This window comes from Halichoeres trimaculatus, unplaced genomic scaffold (assembly GCF_033239565.1).
Source record: "Halichoeres trimaculatus isolate MK-OKI-2021-1 unplaced genomic scaffold, fHalTri1.1 fHalTri1_scaffold_10, whole genome shotgun sequence".
In the NCBI taxonomy this organism is placed as follows: domain Eukaryota; kingdom Metazoa; phylum Chordata; class Actinopteri; order Labriformes; family Labridae; genus Halichoeres; species Halichoeres trimaculatus.
Window position 1 is genome coordinate 18,465,307 of NW_027437187.1, and position 21,309 is coordinate 18,486,615.

At 42.9% G+C, this 21,309-nt stretch overlaps 1 protein-coding gene across 1 annotated transcript in view; it reads left to right on the plus strand.

The window, feature by feature from the left end:
- The window catches only part of syt7a (synaptotagmin VIIa), a 114,433-nt gene continuing 93,124 nt past the window's right edge, over nucleotides 1-21,309 (plus strand). Inside the window, exon 1 of the mRNA XM_074677405.1 lies at nucleotides 1-619. Coding sequence (XP_074533506.1) covers nucleotides 586-619 — 34 coding nt within the window. The 5' untranslated portion in view covers nucleotides 1-585. The remainder of the gene's footprint in view (nucleotides 620-21,309) is intronic.

A 21,309-nucleotide genomic window follows, 5' to 3' on the forward strand; every position in this document is an offset into this window, starting at 1 on the left:
CAGGTCTTTTGGTTGGATGGGTTACGTCAGGTTCCTAATCAGTGTGGGACTTCTACTTCTTTTCCTCCACTCATGAGATTCCCAATTAACTTCAGTAACTCTGGTGCAGGTCCCGTCTATTTCCCAGAGGTGTGCTGTTTTAGCTCCTCTCCTTATCACACGCAGAGCACTGTTTTCAAATGACAACCGGTGCACGCGCCGAATCAAGCGGCGCTCGTGACAGCAGCAGGAGCAGCAGCAGAGCAAACAGGCGGTGAAGAGGTGAGGAGGACTTCTTAACACAGCGGCCAAAGTCACTTTTTCCCTTTTTTGTCCTCTGAGCCGTAGAGGCAGAGTGAACCGGTGGTCATTAGAGAGACAGAGAGAGAGGGGAGAGACAGAGAGAGAGGGAGAGTCAGAGTGGTTAGCCTACCTATCCGCTAGGAGGAGAGGAGAGGCTGTTGAAGGAGCAACAAAACAATAAACAGCTACTACTACGAAGCACATCAGCGGAGTTCTCCATACACGCCGGCCAGAGGAGTACCCACAAATACACGAATAATTGAGACAACGCCGTCGCATCAGCCTCGGAGTGAAGTAACAGCCATGTATCTGAACAGGGAAGAGGACAATAGCAAAGGTAAGATCCTGACAAGAAATGACACTCTTTGCGGAGATCATCCTGACAGTTTCAAGGTGTTTCATTACTGACCCGCTTTCTCTCTCTGTCTTCTGCCTGGCATTGAAAAGGTGGGGATGTACTGTCACACATCCACTGAGCACGTCTGTTTTTTTGATCCTTTGACCGGTTGTGTTAGTGAAAAGTGTGGGCTGTCATTATGTAATATCAGTGCAGTTAATTGCCTCCTAGGAGGATGCTTATCATTAGCCCAATCCTGCTTTTATTTCCACGCACCGTGAGCGATTAATTGTGAACCTGTTGTTGACAGAGCAATTTGACAGATGCAACATTTGCTGGTTTTGCTTCATTTCCTTCTGTTGATCTGGTTTTGGACATTAACAATAAGGGCAACATAACACAAGGTCAAAGCCTTTAGCTGCAATGAAACCTAAGAGTATACAGGTTATTAGTGGTGCTCTACAGACTCCGACATTCTGCACAAATATTAAGGGAATACGGGCTGCAGCTTATTGCTTAACAGGGAGAGATAACCGTGCAGCAGCGCGAGGGGTAAAGAGGGTACAAAGGAGGCATATTTGAGTAATCTCTCCCACGTGTTTTCGAGGCGTGATTTCTTCTCTCATCGGGCACCCAGAAACACTCCCGACTCATGTCCCCTGCTGTTACCATGAGGCAGAAACGACTCTCAGGGGCTGAGAGGTAATGCTAATTACCACCCAAATCTTCAGGTTATACTAGAATAACACCTGCTGCTACTGAAGAAGGGAGGGAAAGGGGGAGTGAGGGTCTAAGAAAGCAAAGGCAGAGTGGGAGGAGCCATTTTTGTTCATTTTCCTGTGATGTGAGATAATGTGATCTCACCACACAGGCAACAACACGATACTGTACGGAGGGACGTGTGCGGGCAGCACCAGCACAGCATCCATGGGTAGCAGAGGACACATGGGAGTTACCCATGAATGTGTTGTGTCTCAAATTAAAAAAACACACCCAGCCAGTTGAGAATGGTGCAGAAGGTCTCAGAGAGTTTTGGGCTTATTATACAACATTTAGTAACATAAGAATACTGATAACAACAGCCAAGCCTCTTTGTGAGCCTCAAAAGCAGCACAGACCATCTGCAACAAAAATGCCAATTGCTGTATTGTGATATAATTGCCTGAATCTGCTGCCACAAAGGAGGTGTCAGACAGGATGATTTAGCCTGCTGAAGAAACAGCCTTTTCTTACACTTCCCTCAGCCTGGTTTATAATGAGTGATACGTTTAGCTGTGAAAATACAGGAGCATGATGAGACTGTTGTACAGGACTAGATCTGCAAAGGGAGATGGCATAGCCCAAAGCTTTGTCCACAGCAGTTGCCAAAATTGTCACACACTAATAGACACTCACAGGAACTTTAATGTTAATGGCATACTGGTGCCATATCCTGAGAAATGCACTTTTGTTTGCCCTATCAGACAATCAGACAGACAATGTTTTCTTTGATCTGAACTCATGCCTTATCTGAATGTTTATTCATGGCTGCGTAAGAGCATCAGTGCAGTAAACATGTCTGTAGTATGCAGCTCTGTGTACAGAGAACACCCACAGATGTGTCTCGGTCCAGATAAATCTTACATAGCCTTCAAAGAAACAAAAGGCGATTGCTTGTAGAGGAAGTAAGTGTGGTCAGCTTTACGTAATGCCTACTCAACTTCGAATTCAATTGCTGGTTAACTGCACATGGTTTAAAACTACAGAAGACATACAGAAGAAAGATGATAAAGGCTTAAACTTGTTACTATCACCTTGAACATGATCTCTGCACAGAACATGAAAATTCAAGTAACATGTGGACTCCATAGGCATCTAATGAGCTTTTCTTTAAGCTTGTCACTATTATGGCCAAGAAATGGTACACCTTATAACTGGTAATTGTCATTAGTTAGCAAAATCCAGGCGTATCATGTGCCACTGGACTACCCAATAAATATCACATGACGTCACACTCATACAACCCCGCCCCCTGGTGGACGGAACAGGCCCCTTCACCAACGCGTTGTTGGTAGAGTTAAGGCTGCCTGCCAGAATTGACGTTTAAAAGGGTCTAAAAATAGACTTTTTTCAATTGGATGGCGCTAGCTGACGGAGAGAAAAGCCCTGGTTGTGTCCCCCATAAAAATCCCACCTGACAAAGAAAAATCTTAAGAAGAGGATATTGTGGATTTATGCTATTTAACACTTTGCTGACCCCGGAGAAGGACTAAAACATCTTTCACTTCCACAAATGGTGAGTTCAAGTAAACACAGTGTGATTAATTTATGTATATTTAGTCAATTACGTACTCTCTCTCACGTGTTTGAACCGCTGTGAACAGCTCCAGTGGCTACTTGATGATGATAGCAAAGAAGCTAGCTAACCGAATCATGACGCAGCTTTTTTTCATGTCAATCGACACACCATTGTGATAAAGCAGTTGTAGGTCAGGTGAGGAGGTTGATATTTAGTGTGACTATTTTTTAGAGTTGGAGAGACGGTTTTACTGTGGACATTAGTGATACCACCTACCGTTGCTTGTCGTTAGTAAGTTATTGGTGACCACCTGTCCAACAGGAGCGCAGCTCTTGCTCCACCCTCCCGCAGTGCAGTGGGTATTCATCCTGGCTGTGGTGTTAAAAATCCATTGTATACTTACTCAAGGACCAACAAGGTGGAGTTGTGACAGACAGGGGCTCCGCTGCTTTAAGTGACTGAAATAGTTAAGCCTATGCTGTTTAAGGGTTGTGAGTGCTCTGAATTCAAGTTTCTCTTCATGCCTTTGGCTTTCTGTGGTTGTCAGGTGATATAGTTACCCTTCATTTGAAGAGACTGATACTAAATAAACCCTTGCTGCAAGTCTTTATGGAGACTGTGTTTGCCATCTTTTTTTTTCTCCCCCATTTTTTTGCTCCTTGGGTTTGCATGTGATGAAAAAGGACTCGTAGACTAGCTGAAAAAACTAGCCACCATAATAAACCACCAGCTAACCAACTACAGCTAGCCAAATTGTAGTTAATTTGCTGGCTGCAGGTCAAGATTTACGAGAACCAGAATGACATTTATTTGTTTCATATTTTTTTATTTTATGGACAACCACTCATTTATCACTAAACAGTCTCCCTCAAAACCAAAGACATCTCCTTCAACTTTAAATGTCTTTCATTTTCTGTCCTGCTATAGAAATGATTGCAAGCACACACATGAATGGTTAATATAACCTAAGCAGAAGAATGTTAGCACAGTTACTGTGAGCATGTTGGCAAGCTGACATTTAGGGTAGAGCTCTTTTGAATCAAAGTACAGCCTCACAGGGCTGCTAGCATTAGCTCTGTAGCAGCTGAAGGTCAAAGAGGAAAGCAAAGGGAAACGTGTGGGGGATAACAGGCTGCACGCTGTGTTGTACATTGTGATTAAAGAGTTCATGCTGGTTTGTAGTATTGGAGGAGGATGGAAAAGAAAGATGTTACAAAGTGAATGTATTCATCTTCTTGTAACTGGTTGTATTTTCTTGCGGTTAAAAAGCCTGTGCTTCCACTGAAGGTTGATTCCAGGGATTAATTGACTGCAAAGAAAGAAGTAAAGTTATGAGGAGGCAGACAACTAATGAGTTGGGAGCGTTCTTTAAGTCAGGAAGTCAATAATTGATCGACACGCCTTTAATTGATTTACGTGTGTGGGTGTTCCTTTCTGGCGGGTCTTTCCCTGGCTCTTCTTCTGTGGCCTTTAAATTCACACCGCGTCTCAAGGTGGAGTGGCAGGGAGCGGGAGAAAGGTCTACCAGGGACGTATTGATTATAGCCTCAGAGGATTAAAGGAGGGATCGGACAAACAAGTTGATCATATGTGAGCCTGACAATCACACAAACGTCAGGTAACAGTCAAACACACGTGTGGAATCACACTGGATCAGGGCTGAGAACTTACATATGAAGTAGAGGAGGAAGTATAAAGGTGGAACTCAAGGGATGAATGGCCATGTGTTGTTTTCCGGTACATTCTGAAGATTAGATGGTTTGTTATTTATATCCGATAAAGTGCATTACAACCCCTACGGTTGCTCTTATGTCTAAAATAATGTCACAGGAGTGACCTCGTGGATGCCCTCAAAGTAGATGAAACATCATGGACTGCCTTCTTAGTTGCCCTTTCAGTGAAACATGTGAAAAATGCTCTTACAGCTTCCCTTTCATTGCATAAATTGTAAGTGCCTATTCAGTGTCCTTCCATCTGATTAAATGTAAAAAAAAAATGCTGCATCCAGTACCCTTTAACGTAATTAAATCCTCACCACAAATTGTTGTATGTTGCAATATTCTCCCTGTGCAGGGAACCAAGTGTGAGATGTCTAAAAACTTTTTTGGCTTTTGCTGCAGCTCACATACACAATTTCAAGGTGAGCTTACTTAAATGCCTTCAAGAGATCTTCACTAACCACAACTCTCTGTGCTCTCGTGCCCCGTGGCTTACAGCAGGTTCAGCAGATTCCCTTTTTATTCTTTTGACCCCTGCCCTTTAAAATCCTGAGCACATCACTAATTATCAGAAAGATCTGGAGTTTAATGGTCAGTCTATCAGCAGGGCTAGACTGGTCTCCCATCATGTTTTGGACTTAATGCATGCTTTGAGGTAAACTTCACAACATAAACGTGTGTGATACATGACGTATAAGGTTAAAAAGGTTCTTAGGGCGCGGTCACACTGGCCATCCAAACCGTGCCGTGCCTAAGCACGATTTCCCCCCCGCTGCGCTGTTCCCCAGCCGGAGAATACGTCCAGCGGTCACACTACCCCTCTATGAACCAGACTTTAGCAGGTATAACACACGCGCACGGCCCACCTACGTCATCGTGAAGCGTCCGTTTACATGAAGCGTAGTCTCATCAGAGTCAGCACAATGAGACACAGAGAGCACTGCTACTACTTTAGAGACTTTTGGACTTAGGGTGAGTCGTTTTCACACGACACTGCCCTCTAACACCTCTCTAACACCCCTACTTCGTTTAAATTGATCATCGAGGGATGCGCACGCGATGCTCATACGACATGGATCGCACGCGCTGTCCGCGTGCTTGTGCTCGTGCATGAAGTAAACCGTGCAGAAGTCCACCTCTTTGAAGTGTGCCAAAGCACAGAACGGAATCGTGCTTGAGCACGGCACAGTTGCGGTCACACTGGTCATTCCAAACATGCTTTAGGGCTGAAGAGTGCTTAGGCACGGCACAGTTGGCCAGTGTGACCGCGTCCTTAAACAGTGAAAGAAATCTCTGGATAAGTGCATCTGCACCAAAATATGTCTAAACTAACTTTTTCTTTTGCTCAAATAACCAAGAGGAGCTAGTGGTAGGTTGGTAATATCACAGGTTATACTTCAGCAAACTGTCAAAAGTCAAAAGAATCTTAATATAAAGTGGAAAACATAACTCTACAAACATAGCATAGATCGGTGTGTAAATAATTGTGACCCACAGTGCCCCCTGGTGTCCACTAACAACCTTGCATGAGTAAATATGAATTAACTAAGTGTCCTGATTAAAGTGCTAATGTATTTCATGTCTTTTATCTGGCTTTCTTTACATAGTTTAAAATCATTAGGGATGATTATTTTGACATTCAGTCATGAAGTGAGGGGCTGGACTACATGTCATGCCACAGAACTGGCAATGAATCCTGTCTTGGCTCCTCAAGACTAGAGGTCATAACAGTTGGACGTTGGAATGGAGTATGCAGCGTGTACTGTGTACTGCATACTGTGTTTGAAGGTAGTTTGTAGTGGGACTGTTCTTATGAATCTGTTTTGCTGTGTGTAGGTCCAGGTTCTTCTCGTTCCAGAGCAGAGGTAAACTCTGTCTACACTTATAACAGAACTGCTTTCTCAGCATCGACTTATGGTTTTAGAAAAGAGAATTAGTGGAGTTAAGTCGTTTTTTAAATGAGCAGCTAGTTACTCTGTGGTAACAAGAACAAGCCGCTGTTGTAGAACTGGCAAGAACTCTTGTCTACACTTCACACACTGAAGGTGGCGCTAACGCTCAAAAAACGGAGTGCCACACATTTAAACTGGAAAAAGAAAAACGAAGAATAGTGTGAGTGCTGTGCTTTGCGGGTATCAGTGTGCGAGGGAGATGAGTATGTTGCATACAGAAGATTGTTTTGAATAATACAACTTACACTAATACGGCATATATAGTGGTAAAGTACATCCTGGTATTTTTGGCATTCTGCAGATTTTATACTTGTTTGCCCTAATGGCACTATTATCACAGCGGCTGGTTTTGGAAACAGCTCGTGTGCATTGCTGCCTTTGAAATTGCCTTTTATTTAAGTCAATGTGTATTTGAACTATAAGTGCCCTTCTACATCAGTTCGTGTTATTATATTAACTACACGCTGTCTGTGTGGAGTTTCCCTGGGGCTCCTTTTGTGTTGGTCTTTTTTAAGTGGATGTTTGTCATCTTTATGTTCTTAAATTAAGCCTGTGTTTGTTTTTTCCTGATCCTTGACTTGGGTTTAAAGTCTGGATCATCTCTCTGGGTGTTGTATATTAATGTTGCATTTTTTATAGTTTGGAGCTAGAGATCCTCAGATTTGGTCCAACTAACAATCCTAACTGAAATGATTTAGTCTCATCAATAATGTTGACTTTGGAAAGGCTGGAACAGGTTTTTTTTGTTTGAAAAATGACAGGACTTATAAATCAATTATGCAAATAGCTGCAATTTAACTTTTTGCTGATGATTAAGAGGATTAATGGACTCATTTCTACATGTTGGTAAATATCTTGATGGCAGTCTGTGTCCTCTTTTTAAGAGGTGTTGTCATTAGTGACTGGATACTGTTTTGATTGATGTTAACTGTGCTAAGTCATAACAGTGTATCCAAGTTAATTAAATCATCAGGTGTAGATGTGTAAAACCCAGTAAATTGGGTCTGGATGCAGCTCTACACATGATGATCGTGTGTTTTCCTCCTTATTTTGAACCATCACCAGCCAGTGTGAAAAATCTGTCAGGCAGGCGGCATCATCACCTCGTGCACAGGACCGTCCCTACTTGTGAAATGTCTGTGCTACACGGAGCGGAGAGAATCACTTCTATTTTCCCACTTCAGCAGGAATTTTCAGCTGAAGCCAGAGAGCGAAACAGGGTGCAGTTTTCAGCTTGTGGAGAAGCAGACGAGCTCTGAGCGAGGAGCCTTCCAGCTCGGTGTGCTGATGACTGTTTTGATGAACTGACTGGAATGGATTTGTTGGACAGGATTTGATGCTTTTTATTGATCAATTCCCCACAGGCTGAATGATTCAGGTACAGGTCAGGTTTGAGGAGGCATGTCCTGAGAGGTGACCTGGAGTTGACTGGCTTCATGCATTATGCATGTAATTACCCTGATCCCTGTGACTGAAACAAGTGGAGGATCTCTGGAACAGCTTTACGGCCTCTTCAGGTGGAGCAATGTCACCTCAGGACGTATTCATCAAGCACAGTTTACTTTATTGCGGGAAAGCAGTCAGTGGTAATAATACTGATAAGTATATGTTTATATCCTTAAATGATGAAGACATCAGTGCAGACCACCTGTTTGCTCAGCAGGAAGAACAATTCTTCATCCTGTGGATGTTTTTTGTTATCTCTTCCTTTTTGTGGCTCTAAGTCTGGAGACAGGGTTTGTGCGTCAGGGATAAATTGCCCTAAATTTCTTTGATGTGTGGTCCTGTTCTCTGTCTGGCACCCAACACTATCTACCACTTGTATATGATGTATAGTCATACTGTCGGCTTCATATTGATTCAGGGTGATGCTGGCCTCCGATTTGGGCTGCATTTCAAACTTCTGTCCAGGGCAACAAATCTAAATGACTCCAGTTTGGCAGACTGAACCTGCACTTGGAAGGCTCTTCAGGTAAAGTTTATGTCTTATGACATCACTTTGATAAAATCTATAACCTAAGGAGGTTTGATGTGATTAAAGAAGGGGGAATAAGGACAATAGGTGAGCTAACATAAACACCTTTTATCAGATAGAAATAATGGCTTAATGGGAAAAAAGATGACTCAAAGAGACACTTTGATCAGGAATGACTGAGGAGGAAACCAGGGCTGTTTTGGATATTTTAACACAGGTGATAAGTGAAAACAAAAGCAGAGTGATCCTCTAATAAAACTCATCTTCTCCTCTACGTCGCCCCAATGTGCTTTTTTTTTTTTTTTTAACCCTGTGTTGTTAAAAACAAGGTGACAGCAAAGACAGGTAACCCACACAACACATTTTCATCCCAAATCATCGTGTTGTATTGGGATGACGCCCAAAGGTACGGCCACTGGAGCCTGTAAACACCAATTCAGAATAAAATTAAACACCGTGTAAGCAGACGATGCCAGATTTTAAAGATGAGAGATTTTTATTGTATGAAATAAATATGCTCACATAACGCCCCCCAATGTTATAGAAGGACTCCTCGTTTTGTGACTCTCTGGCTCATTTGGTATGCTTCAGTGATAAATGGTCCCTGCCTTAAAGGTGTGGCTCTCCATTCCACGTATAGACTTTGTAATTGTTATGACGTTAAATACATTATGGGTTCACCATAATATGTTCTCCCGTGTATCAACAGCGCTAATTTGGTTTTGAGGGGAAGTTTCAGCAAAGTAACTGAATTTGTTCTGTGATTTATGATGTTTTTCATAGTGTTTTTTATTTTGTACAGACATGTCATTGCTGTTTTACTCAGATTTTTCTTGTTCAGTCCAACCTGTACAGGTTTACGACTTTTAGGGCGTATTCAGACCTGGACTGTTTGGTCCACTTCCAACGGGCCAGGGTTCGTTTCTCACGCTGGTGCGGACTTTCCATGCAGGTGTGAATAGACACAAACGAACCCTGGTGCGGACCAAACAACTGGACCGAGAGCCACTTTTTGAGGTGGTCTCAGTCCACTTCCAAACGAACTCTGGTGCGGTTCGTGGTTCTCCGGTGCAGGTCTGAATACAAACCAAGATCCATCCCAACTAACTACAGGATACATGCGCCTTTTGAGCCTATAAAGCCACCGTAACCTAACCGTCTTTGGTTCATACCTGATCCTCCATCTTCTGTTCAGCCACGCTGTTGCTAGCATGTTGTGGGTCAGGACACGCAGAGCATAGCGTGTCCTTGCTGCGCGCATTCATCTTCGCTGTTCCAAAATTTGAAATGGTTTTGTTAAGCCTGCTTTGAAGGAGCTGCTCTTGAAACTGAAAATGATTTTGCAGCTCTAATAAGAGCACAAACACACGTTTACCTCCATTTCCGGGTCTGTATTCTGTGTGCCGTCCTTTGTCAGTGCTGTCCAATGAGAGCACCGATCGTCACACACGTGGATGTGTTTACAGAATATAGTCCACTTGCAATAAGTGCAATCTGAATACGAACCGCACCAAACGAAAAAAATCAAGTCCGCTTTTGGTCCGGACCAAACAAGTGGACCGAAGGACTTTTCTGGTCTGAAAATAGCCTTAAACTTTAGTTTGGTTTGATGTTACTTTCTGGTTGAAACAGGGAGTGTCATATGAAGCCCACCAAAGGGCACAATGGTAACATAGTGCGTCAAATGTGATGTATTTAGAATATATAGAATATATATATAGAATATATTTATTCTAATATAACTGGCAAAGACAAACAGTAAAATGGAGATGAATCAAGCAGCAGCTCTTCAAGATTCCTGTTGAGGCTGGCTCCAGGTGAAATCACGTACACCCAAGCTAAAATACTGTTGAAAAATCACAGGTCACTGATTGTCACCATTCTTTTTCTGCTGTTAGCACACAGCTTTAGGACTCACTACTGCCACCGTCTTACAGGAATAACAACCAGGCTCCGGTAAAAGTGAGAATGAATTGTAAATTTTGAATGAGATAAAATTTGTTATATATACGACAATGAATATTGAAAGGTTCAAAATACCAATTCATTAAGGGGATTAAAACAGCATTAGTTATGGGTAGTTAATAAGTTAATAAATGTGTCTATGGACTGGTTTAAACCATGATTTGGGTCTAATTAGCGTATTTCTCTTTTGGCACACTGTACAGAGGATGTCTTTCTTTTCTTTCAAAGTTATGAAACTTACTAGTTTTGCCCATATAAGGTTGCGGCTAACCTGACTGACAGGCGGGCACCCTGGAGCTTTCTGCAAAGAGGTCAAAAACCAGCTTCTCTACCTCATCTAAACTCAAGCAAAGCCTGTTGTTAGTATGTTTTCATTGTGGCCACTGTCAACATTAGGCTTTAAAACTCTGTATCAGAAACAAATGGGTGATGTCACAGAGATTATGTCTATACATATGTCATACAGTCTTTGATGTGAATAAATGAGTTAGCTTATACCAGTGTTTCTCAATTCCGGTCCTGGGGCCCCCCTGCCATGCATGTTTTAGATCAGGGGTGTCAAACTGATCCAGTAAAGGGCCACTGTGGGTGCAGGTTTTCATTCCAACCAAGCAAGAACACGCCTGATCCAACAAATGAACCATGTAAAGACAATCCAGTTGATTGATTGAATAATTTGCATCAGGTGTGTTTTTGCTTGGTTAGAAAGAAAACCTGCAGCCACAGTGGCCCTTTACTGGATCATTTTGACACCCCTGTTTTAGATGTTACCCCACTCCAGCACACCTGATTCAAATGAATGGCTCGTTATCAGGCTCGAGCAGAGCTTGATGACGAGCTGATCATTTGAATCAGGTGTGCTGGATTCAGGTAACATCTAAAACATGCATGGCAGGGGGGCCCCAGGACCGGAATTGAGAAACACTAGCTTATACTAATAGTTCCCTTCTGTAGCATTCTCTGCTATCAATGTATGAATGTGAAGTGTCACTTGTTTTAGGCGCTTAAAATACAACGTGAATTTACCATTCACCTTTTAGACAGGCTGATGCCCCCTAGTGGGCCATAAGGTCCCTGACAGCGCTGTGGGGAAAAAGGTTGTGGAGATAAGGATGTCAGAAACAGCCCATCTGATGGAGGCTAACACAGGCCTGAAACTGTCCACTCTCGTCCCTCACTCAGAAGCAGGTGCAGAAGCCAGTTCACCTTCCCCCAAAGCTTTCATGTGGAACCGTCCATGTAATGTCAGAGGTTGAGCAGAAATAATCAAATTAAATCAAGACTGTGAGAGGAGTTCAGATCTGAAATATGAATGAAATGGATGAAGCACCGGAAAAGTTAAAAGGTGGATCAGAAAAGGTCAGAGGGGGGAAAGAAAAAAAATGTCTGAACAGAATCAAACCGTCAGGCTCGTATTTTGCTCTGGGTCCTCCCCTGCTGCGTGTTTGAATCAAAACAAAACAGCCGTGCAGGATTTTTGTTCTGTCTTCAGTCGTGGGCTGATATCGTTTCTAGCCTCACACATGCAAACATTTATAAGATTATGTTCATCGCTGCTTTTCTTTTTATTACTTCCCTTATTTCTGCTCCAGGTTTTGATCGTTTTGGCGTGTCCCCTCGCTGATGTATGACAATCCTTGGCGTGCATCAAAGGATTTTAGCTGCATGCTGGGGAAATGAAATGGAAAATGGAGTGACTCTGTGCAGAGTCTTTAACATGGTGTGAAGTGTAGGTGTCAGCAGAAGACTGTGTGCTTCTCACCTCTTTTGTTATTATTGCCCTGTAGAAATTGATGATGTCCCTCCACTTCATGGCTCTTTTGCTAATCCAGGAATGGAAATTATTTGGGGCCGTTGCTGTGGTGGTCTTGTATTGTCTGTGCCTTTCAGAGCAAGGTGAAGTGAAAATGAGCTGGATGCTGTGAGGAAAGCTGCAGGCTTAGCGAGCAGCTGAATTCCACAAGTCTTGGTATCTTTGATCAAACTTAAACAAAGATCAGAGGAGATACTCATTCATGATGCTCTCTATTTTCTCTTCTAATATTGTTTAAAGCGTAAAGCTGCCGCAAGCTGTTCTGTTGTCCTGTCAGCTCTCTGTTTGGATATCAGATGTAGAGTAAATGAAAATGTCATACTTTAAAGCGCAGTCTGAATTAAACGCGGTGGATTCAGTCTGTGAGCATCAGATTGGCGAGCAGACCTTTGGGTTATGTGAGGTATGTAAACCAGCAGAGGAATAATGTCATTGTAGCGCACGCTTAATCTTCCCCTTTGACATTTAATAGATCTCTCAGTCACTTGAGCTTCGGTTTATTTAGCTCTGAATGGATAGTCAAATGGTTAACAGCTCCAATTTATTACACAGATGGATGTTGTGCTCTAAGCCAATGAGAAAATGGGAAGGATCAGTGGAGTCAGAGGAACCGGCAACAACGCCGTGATGCCGCAGCAATTAGCTGCTTTTGTACGAACACCTGCAACGAAACGTGGATTTGAACCTGCTGCTTCACTGTTTCTCTGAGAGGGCTCATCATCCTCCTCAGTGGCACAGGAAACCGTATCAGCTGATTAGAGCGAAGTCTAATCACACTTGGAGATATGTGCTGTAAATGAATAAAATGACAGTTGCGAAGAACAAAAAGAAAGAAAAAAAAACCTTTGTATTGATTCTGCTGCCTGGTTGAAGTACCATGCTTATGTAATCCAGTTTCACTCTTATATAATGAAATGTAAGCCTTGAAAATTGCAGATTTTTTCTTTTAGGTTAAAGATTTCTGTGCTTTTATTTGGTCTCCTATAGAATCAAATAAATGTAATATTCATTTTGATAAAAAGACGGCCTGGATGTGTCCGACTTGTTGATGCTGGAGTTATTTTTACGGTTGACTCTCAGCTGACGCTTGTGGAGGAGGAGGGGGAGCTCTTTTACTTCTCCTCTCTCAGCCATCTTCTGTCCCTTTCTCCTCTGTGTCTCAAGGAGGAGGAGGAGGAAAAAACCAGCTGGTTTCAAGTCAGCTGGCCAAGAAGAGAAGAGTGAAAGCAAGCAAGAGGTAGAGACAGACAATGGAGTGGAGGCGAGAGTGAAAAGATGGAGAGAGCAGGAGAGAGGCAGAAGCAAAAGAACAAGCCCTGGAGTGCTAGCCAGTCAAGGTCACACAGAGGAGAGGAGGCCCTGCGTGCATTTGTCTGTGTGTGTGTGTTTAAAAGGGGGAAAACAGCGGGATGGGAAGCCGACATAGTGAAGAATGAAGGTCTGGTGACAGCGGATTGGTTTAGTCTGGGATGGAGGATTTTACGGGGGAGGGATGAAGAAAGACAGGAAGCTGCAGAGGGAAAGAGAGAAATAAAGAGAGCTTGTAATATGGCTTCATAACACTCTGCTTCATATTCTCTTCAGTCCTGTATGACAGGAGTGGATGAATAAATCTGTTAACATGTTTGACTTGAGCTCTGAGGCAGTGATGGCACATTTATAATATGACTGTACTGAATCTGGATGGAGCTGGCTGGGTCGTAGAGCCCCCACCCCCAATCTCAAGCGCTGTTCCTCCTTAGTCATTTTGTTATAAAAATATCTGTCGGATAAAACGTGTAATAGAGACATATGCAGAAATCACTCAGGCATGAAGAAGTAAAAAAAAATCCCTGATATCATTTGTTAGTGAAGCAGTAAAGAGTAGGAGCTGGTGCGTTTTAACTAAGGGGCTACAGAAAGAAGGTAAAACAACAGGTGCTGCTTCTCTTTGTCAATGAAGCATATTAATTGGAATCAGCATGTGTTTTACAACCATTAAAACATGCATTACAGAAACATATCTGGAATAAATTCAGCTTTTTTAATAGAGTAATCATTTTGTGTTGTGTTGTGTTTGTTTGATATCTCTACTTCCTGCTACAGCAGCTCCTGCAAACCCCTGCAGCCGCTGCTGTGTGTAGTAAACGTTTTCATGTATGGCCGTTACGTAACCGTGCAGTCCCGTCATGTTGATCTACGCTCTCCTGGCAGTCTTATTCACCCTGTTTCTTTGTTTCTCACCGCTTAGTGCCCTCTGCTGTGTCATTGCAGCTCCCACTCTCACTGAAAGCCACCTTGTTTTCAGTATGGAGCATGTGTTTTTTTTACAGGTACATCTTTTCACCTTTCCTGTGAGAGCAAGAAACTGCTAATCCCATCCAGAGAACTTGGAGAAGGGGCGGCTGTTGCGCAATAGACGGCCCCATGCTTGTCATCTCGGCAGGAGTGTTTTGAAGCAGGATTGTGGTTTGCTGGGAATGTCCTTTACTCGGTTATCCTGGAAGGAGTCACTCAGGAACGTGATCACTGCTGTCTCCTCCAACATGTAAGCCCAGTTTGCATCTCATCCCCAGGAAAGATTAGGTGTGAGTAGGCCTGTCACGATAATCAATAAATCGATTAACCAAACGATAAATAAAAACGTCCTCTGTAAGTTTGCCAGCCTCGATAAACTGACACGTGCATGCATGTTTGTTTTCCTCCTCTCTTTCGACCAAAGAGGCTGAATGAGAAGATGGCTCACTACGTCTATCTTTTCTAACATCGGGGTGCATAGGTTCTATAGCGGATTTAGCAGATTTATAGCGGAGTGAGCATCTGTCAAAAATGCGATCTTTGGGGTGAAGACGGGGCTGCTCGCGCGTACACACGGAGATAGCTGAAGTGAGCGTCCTGAGGGGTAAGGAGGAAACACACGCTAATATGAGTGATGGCACGAAAGATCTTAAGCCGCCTGCCACAGTCCCAGTGTGGGAATACTTTGTTTTTTTTATTAGAATGAACAAAGTGTGAGCTCATGAACACCAATGAGGTGATATATCGCATTTGTTTGAAAATAGTGGCGACAAAGAAGAAGAAGAGGGAGGTGCAGTGGAGCCTTGTTCTTTGACAATCCGTTCTTACTGAGGCTGTTGGTCTGCAAAGTAAATAGAAATAAAAGCGCCAAATGGTGGGCGCTCAAAGACAGCTACATTGCCAAAGAAACGCAGCCCCTCAATACGGTTGAAAGCCAGAAATGTTAAAAATGTTTGACAGACAGTACGGATTGACTGGGAAAAGTACATGTTACAAACAATTCAGGAACTGTACATACATAAACTCCCTTTTATATAGGCTATAGTTTTTATTGTTGCTTTTTGTTTTGTTTTTGGAGTTTCGTTTTTTCTTTAGAGAAAGGGTCTATGTGTTATTGTTTTTGATTAGTATTAATTATTTTCATTGACATGTATTTTTTTCTAAGAGAGTCCATTTCATTTTCATTGCATTTTATTTCTCTTTCTTGTTTGTTAAATTTATTATATTTTTTGTTTAATTTATTTTATTTCAAAGATCCTGACCTTTTAATTACAGTTAAATACTCTTAAGAAATTAAAGTTTCTTGCTTTTGATATGGTGTACTCACTGTATTATCCCATTTATCATAATTACATCAATGAAAAAATGGAAAAAAAAATCAAAATAATATTGACAATAATATCGTTTATCTGCAATAATATTTTGGAAAATTTTCGTCTAGCAAAATTTGTTATCGTGACAGGCCTAGGTGTGAGCAAGTTGCCGTAGTGCTGTGAAGCACCAACGAGCTGATGTGAAGATCTGAGGGTGCTCCGTGACATTATCTCTGCAGAGCAATGGTGTGTGGACTCGTGATAACAAATGACGACTTTGTTTGTAGTAGGTCAAGAGTTCCTCCGAGGGTGCCCCCCTGGGGTCACTGCACTCCCTCCCTGTTATTCTCTCAGACAGTCTCTGTCTTAATGTATTCATACTCTACTGGTGTCATTTCATTCTACTATTTTAGGGGGAAAAAATGTCCTTTTTCCGCTCAGTCATCCTTGAACGCAATCAGCACCGCTAATCCTCACATTAAACCTCCAGTGGTCACACAATCGCATTCTGTTAAAGACTTTCAGTGAATTCCTGGCAAATTATCCTGTTGACAGACATCATTAGCATTCCAAAAGAGTCATTAATCTCTCCACACCATGATTCTGCACAGATGAAGAGTAATAGCCTCTGTAATAAAGGATTCAGAGCATTCTGTCAGCTATGTGCAGTCATTTCACTCTTAAATGGACTCTGTGGAGATGACCTGCGCTGAATGCTACTGTACAAACAGCACTGATGTGTTATTATATCGGACAGCTGATTGGATGTGCATATACTTAAAGAGAAGAGACAGATGTACAATACAGCAACTGTTCTCAGCAGGGATTAAAGTGAGATGTTTGGTGGATGTAAACAATAATCCATCATTCTGAGCTGAAGTTTTTGTCAAAGATAACAGCTCAGTCAGACCACCCTCGCTGAAACAGTGTGTGAGCACTTAACTATAACACACATTCATGTTTTGGTGAGTCTGAGGTCGTTATGAAAAGCGCTAATGAGGTGGGTGTAGTTTAATGTGTGGTTTGAAAGAACTGGGAGGGGCCAAACAAGAGCTTTGTCATGAAGAAGACATAATTATTATATTCTCCAGATTACTCTCATTACAGTGTTACGGTAAATGGACCATGTTTGGGGTTGAAATGCTTTGCACAAAGACACTTCAGTGGACAGTGAGATCTGGGATCTCCACTTTTCAAATAGGGGATGACCAGCGGTGTGCACAGGTGGGTGCACTTGCCCCCCCCTCATAGCCCAATTGTTGATAAATGCGCTTGGGATCCCAAAACGTGCTAGAGTGCCCTCATGGTTGGCAAAACACTCTTAACTGCCCTCTTGGGTAGCAAAAACACACCAAAGTAATATATAAACATATCCAAAGTGTTCATGAAAATACGCAGAAGTTAGTGCCCACAGTGAGAGAACACATGATACGTATGCGCGTTTTTCTTTTTATCTAAATTTCGCCCCTGCCCTTCAAAAAGTCCAGCACACTACTGATGATGACAGACCTTACCACTGAGCCATAGCTGTTCCCCAAAGATGGATACTTCATTTCAAAATATGATGACATTACAATGTTTGCTGCAAAATCAGGAACAATCTTTATCTTTTAAAAGACAAAGGTAGGGCTTACAGCGCCAAGGCATTAATCCCAATGAATATTCCAAAGTTAAAATGCTGATTTCAAAAAAGGACATGCCTTTGTCGCTCCCCTTGAAACACCAAAGTTAAACCTGCTCCCGGCTGAAGGGAAGAAAGAGCTCATGAATGTCACATTCAGCCATATTGGAAATGCTGACTCAAAGTGGATTTGAGCCTTCTTCCTGACAGCTATAGGGCACCAGACCTGTCAGTCACATGAGCTGCTCCTCTGATTGGACAAAGATGTGATGTTAATATCTTCTAAATTGCTGAGTAAGAGTGTAGTGTGTGTGTGTGTGTGTGCGCGCAAGTGTCTGTATGTGTGGTGTAATTTTTTTTTGGATCATATATTGTTTTGTTTTATTGTACAAGAAAATATAAAAAAACATTATTTTATTTAAGAAAAAAGCTGTAATTTCTTTAATTTTATTTATTTATTCATTTATTTATTTGGGGGGGTTACCTAACCTTGCAGAGCAGATGGACCTGCCTGATTCAGTTTCTGAAATCCTGCAGATCCATCTTGTCAGGCTCCATTGACCAACGATTTCACTCGGCTAAATTCTGACCGGCCCAATCAGGGAAGAGAGGCGGGAGCAGATGTGACGTCAGCAGACTTTCGTACTTGTCAGTATTCCTTTGATTCTTAAGTTGACTTTACAAAAACAGCAGCAGTCGTCTAACGCCATTATCACAACTGTTTCTCGTGTTCCTGTAGTTGTTCGTCTGTTGTTTCTCAGCAGTGGCAAACATAAGCTACGTCATACCGTGGCTCGATGCGGATTGGTCCGTGGTGAGTGTGTCAGCCAGAAATGTCGTCCAATCACCAGCTGCTGATATTTTTTGAAGGTCCCGCCTCTGAAAACAAATCTGAAGAGCTGCTACCCAGATGGACTAGTGAAATATTTCCGTGGCGGATATATGAACCTGTTTGTCTGGTGTGTCAGGTTAGGGGGTTACCTGTCTTTTTGCTGATAAACATAACAAACTGTCAACAAGCTGCAACTTGTAGCACTCCCGCATAGGCTTCATTTTATTAAATCGGATGTTGCTCCTTGGTCAAAAGTAGTATCCACATTGTGTCAGCGGAAACTGAAGCATCTTGGCTTTGTACTCTCACCTAATAGCGAAGCATACAGGCACAGCTAATCAGACTGATGTCAGTGGGCAGCTGCATCACATGAGTTAACAGAGCGCTGTCTTTGCAGCATCCAAATCACCACACACAAACTAAGTATTGAGTTTTAGCTTTCACAGATGACCAGCACAAGAGGTAAAGTGATTAAAAGTTCTGAATAGATGATGAAAGTATGTCGATGATGTTTCTTTGAAATGTAAGACAAAAGCTGAACAGCGTAGGTATCATGGCGCATTGTGAATGTTTATCCAGGAGACGTATCTCGCTGTTAGCTTGAGTACAGTCTGTTCCACAAGTTGGCGTGTGTGCTCGAGCATTCGGCTGTGTGTTTGTGTGTGTGTGTTAGCCCCACTGTCTCTTGATATTTAGCAAAAAAGTGTGTGATTTTGTGTGAGCCACCCTGTATCTGGCAAGGTAGTCAGACTGACAGATTGGGCTGTGCGAGTGCCATCTCCTCAGCTTGGCTGCCTGACTGTTTTTCCCTTCTTCCTGTTTCCTCTGTCCTTTCTCCCTTCTTCTCATCTCCCTGTTTCCCTGCTTCAGTGGGGACCAGTGGCGCAGGGGAAAATATTTCCGTCATTTGCCTTATCTAGCAGCCTGTAAAGGTAGACCCTCTCCCCGGATTAGGCCCACTCACTGTTCCAGAGCTGTGGCTACAATACCTGGCGGATCAGCTGTCCAGGCTTGTCTCTTGCTCTGGGAGGTGCTCCATGACAATGTGAGCTGAAAATCTGTGTGTCCTTGCATTACTCCTCTTCCATTAGAGCCGTCTTACGTCACAGCTGCATCTTGACTAAGTGGGACATACACAGAAACCATAAATGAAGAGGAAATGAGAGCTATTGTTCTGCAGAACTGAACAGAGGGAGGCTAGGTCATGAATAGGATTCAATTGTGTGTGTGTGTGTGTGTGTGTGTGTGAGAGAGTGTGGCGAGTTCACACAAACTGTTTTCACACTCATGCTTTTAACAGCGACAGTAATAGAAAGATAGATTTTCAGCCACAGCGATCAGCGCGAGCTCATTTTGGTGAATTGAAACAGAAGAGATTTCATTGGGCATGTTTGCACAGTTATTGTTTTCCACATCTGTACCCGGCCATTTGGGCAAATAAGGCACTTTAAAAACTGGCATGTTTTGTGCTTGTGGCATCTCACCAGAGCTCCTTGTGGAGGAATGGGATGGAGAGAGGAGGAGGAACAGGCAGAACAGGGAGTAATGAGCCCAGGCGGGGAGGGGGGGTGTAGATGATGTGGGAAAACCTGACACAGAGGAAAGAAACACAGTCCCACATCTCTAAACCCAGAAATGGATTCACACCAGAGGATGGGCAGATTAGGGGAGCTCTGAGATTCACCAGTTGAACATTTGGCTCAAGAAAAGCAATCCCATCTGTGGAAAATTGAGTACCTGTCATACACACAAAAAGATCAAATTACTGATACAACAGCTCTCTTGTTCGCTCTCCTCCCACTCCATCTCCTCAAAAATGATCTGGATTATGTTTTTTTTTCTTCTTTTCGTGTCTCCTTTTGATGTCTCCTCCAGTCGTCCAACTTTTTGCGACTTATTGTCCTGTGTTTGCCTTTGCAGCAGTGTGAATTGATGCAGCTGGAGGCGCACAATGGATTGAATGCAAAGCAATTGTGCATGCACAGGAGTGAGCAGAGGGAGCTGGGGCGCAGACGCAGTGGAGCTGAGACGCAGCAGGTTGAGCTGAGCTCGTCCAAGCAGTACGTTTCTGATTGGTCTGGGCTGCTAAGCTGAAATGTGCCTTTTGTGCCACGGGACCACAAATCTGACATGTTGTCAAATATCCCCTGCTCCTTTTTTCTTTCCTGTTAATGACCACCACTGCTTTTCTACGTCTACGGATTAATTTTCATTGATTCATTCAATCATTGATTAACGCCAGACACACACTTCTCTGTGATGGAGGCTCCAGGATTAGCTCTCTGGTGCTCAAAATGAGGGGTAAAAAGCAGACTTATGCACTCCAGCAGCCTCGACTATGGGTTATATTTCAATATTTGGTCACTCACTCTTGGAGTCTATTTGCCCACAGAGTTGGCACATGCTCAAAAGCCCTCAGACACAAATTTGCACAAGTAAACAGAGGATTCTTGACTTTGCGGGTCCCCATGCTGTGTTGCATGGGCTCAGGATATTTGGGCACAGGCAGGATCCCGCTGCACAGCTCGGAAAAACAAACACGCAGGTCAAACAGAGAGCTCCCAGAATGCACTGTGATTCAGCTGTGCTTGCTTGTCACCAAGATAAGCATGTTGACTACATAATCAAAACAAGAAAGCTGAATGCCAAAAAGCACTATATGGTAATTGTCATAGTATCATGCCTCTGGTGATATTCCCGCCTAAGTGGAGACGCTCATGAGCCTCTATATGAGAATGATTATGCTAAATTATGTTGTCTTATACGTGATTATCCACTTGATAAGGACGGAATTGTTGCCCACCGGTGACGGTCAGCACACTCTCAACGAGGTGATGGAAGCCTTGGCTTGCTAATTGAGCTATCATAAAGGGATAATGCATGCACAGGATGTCATAGAGCCTTCCTCTCACACCATCTTCCCCTGGGGTGGATCTGTTCCTCCCT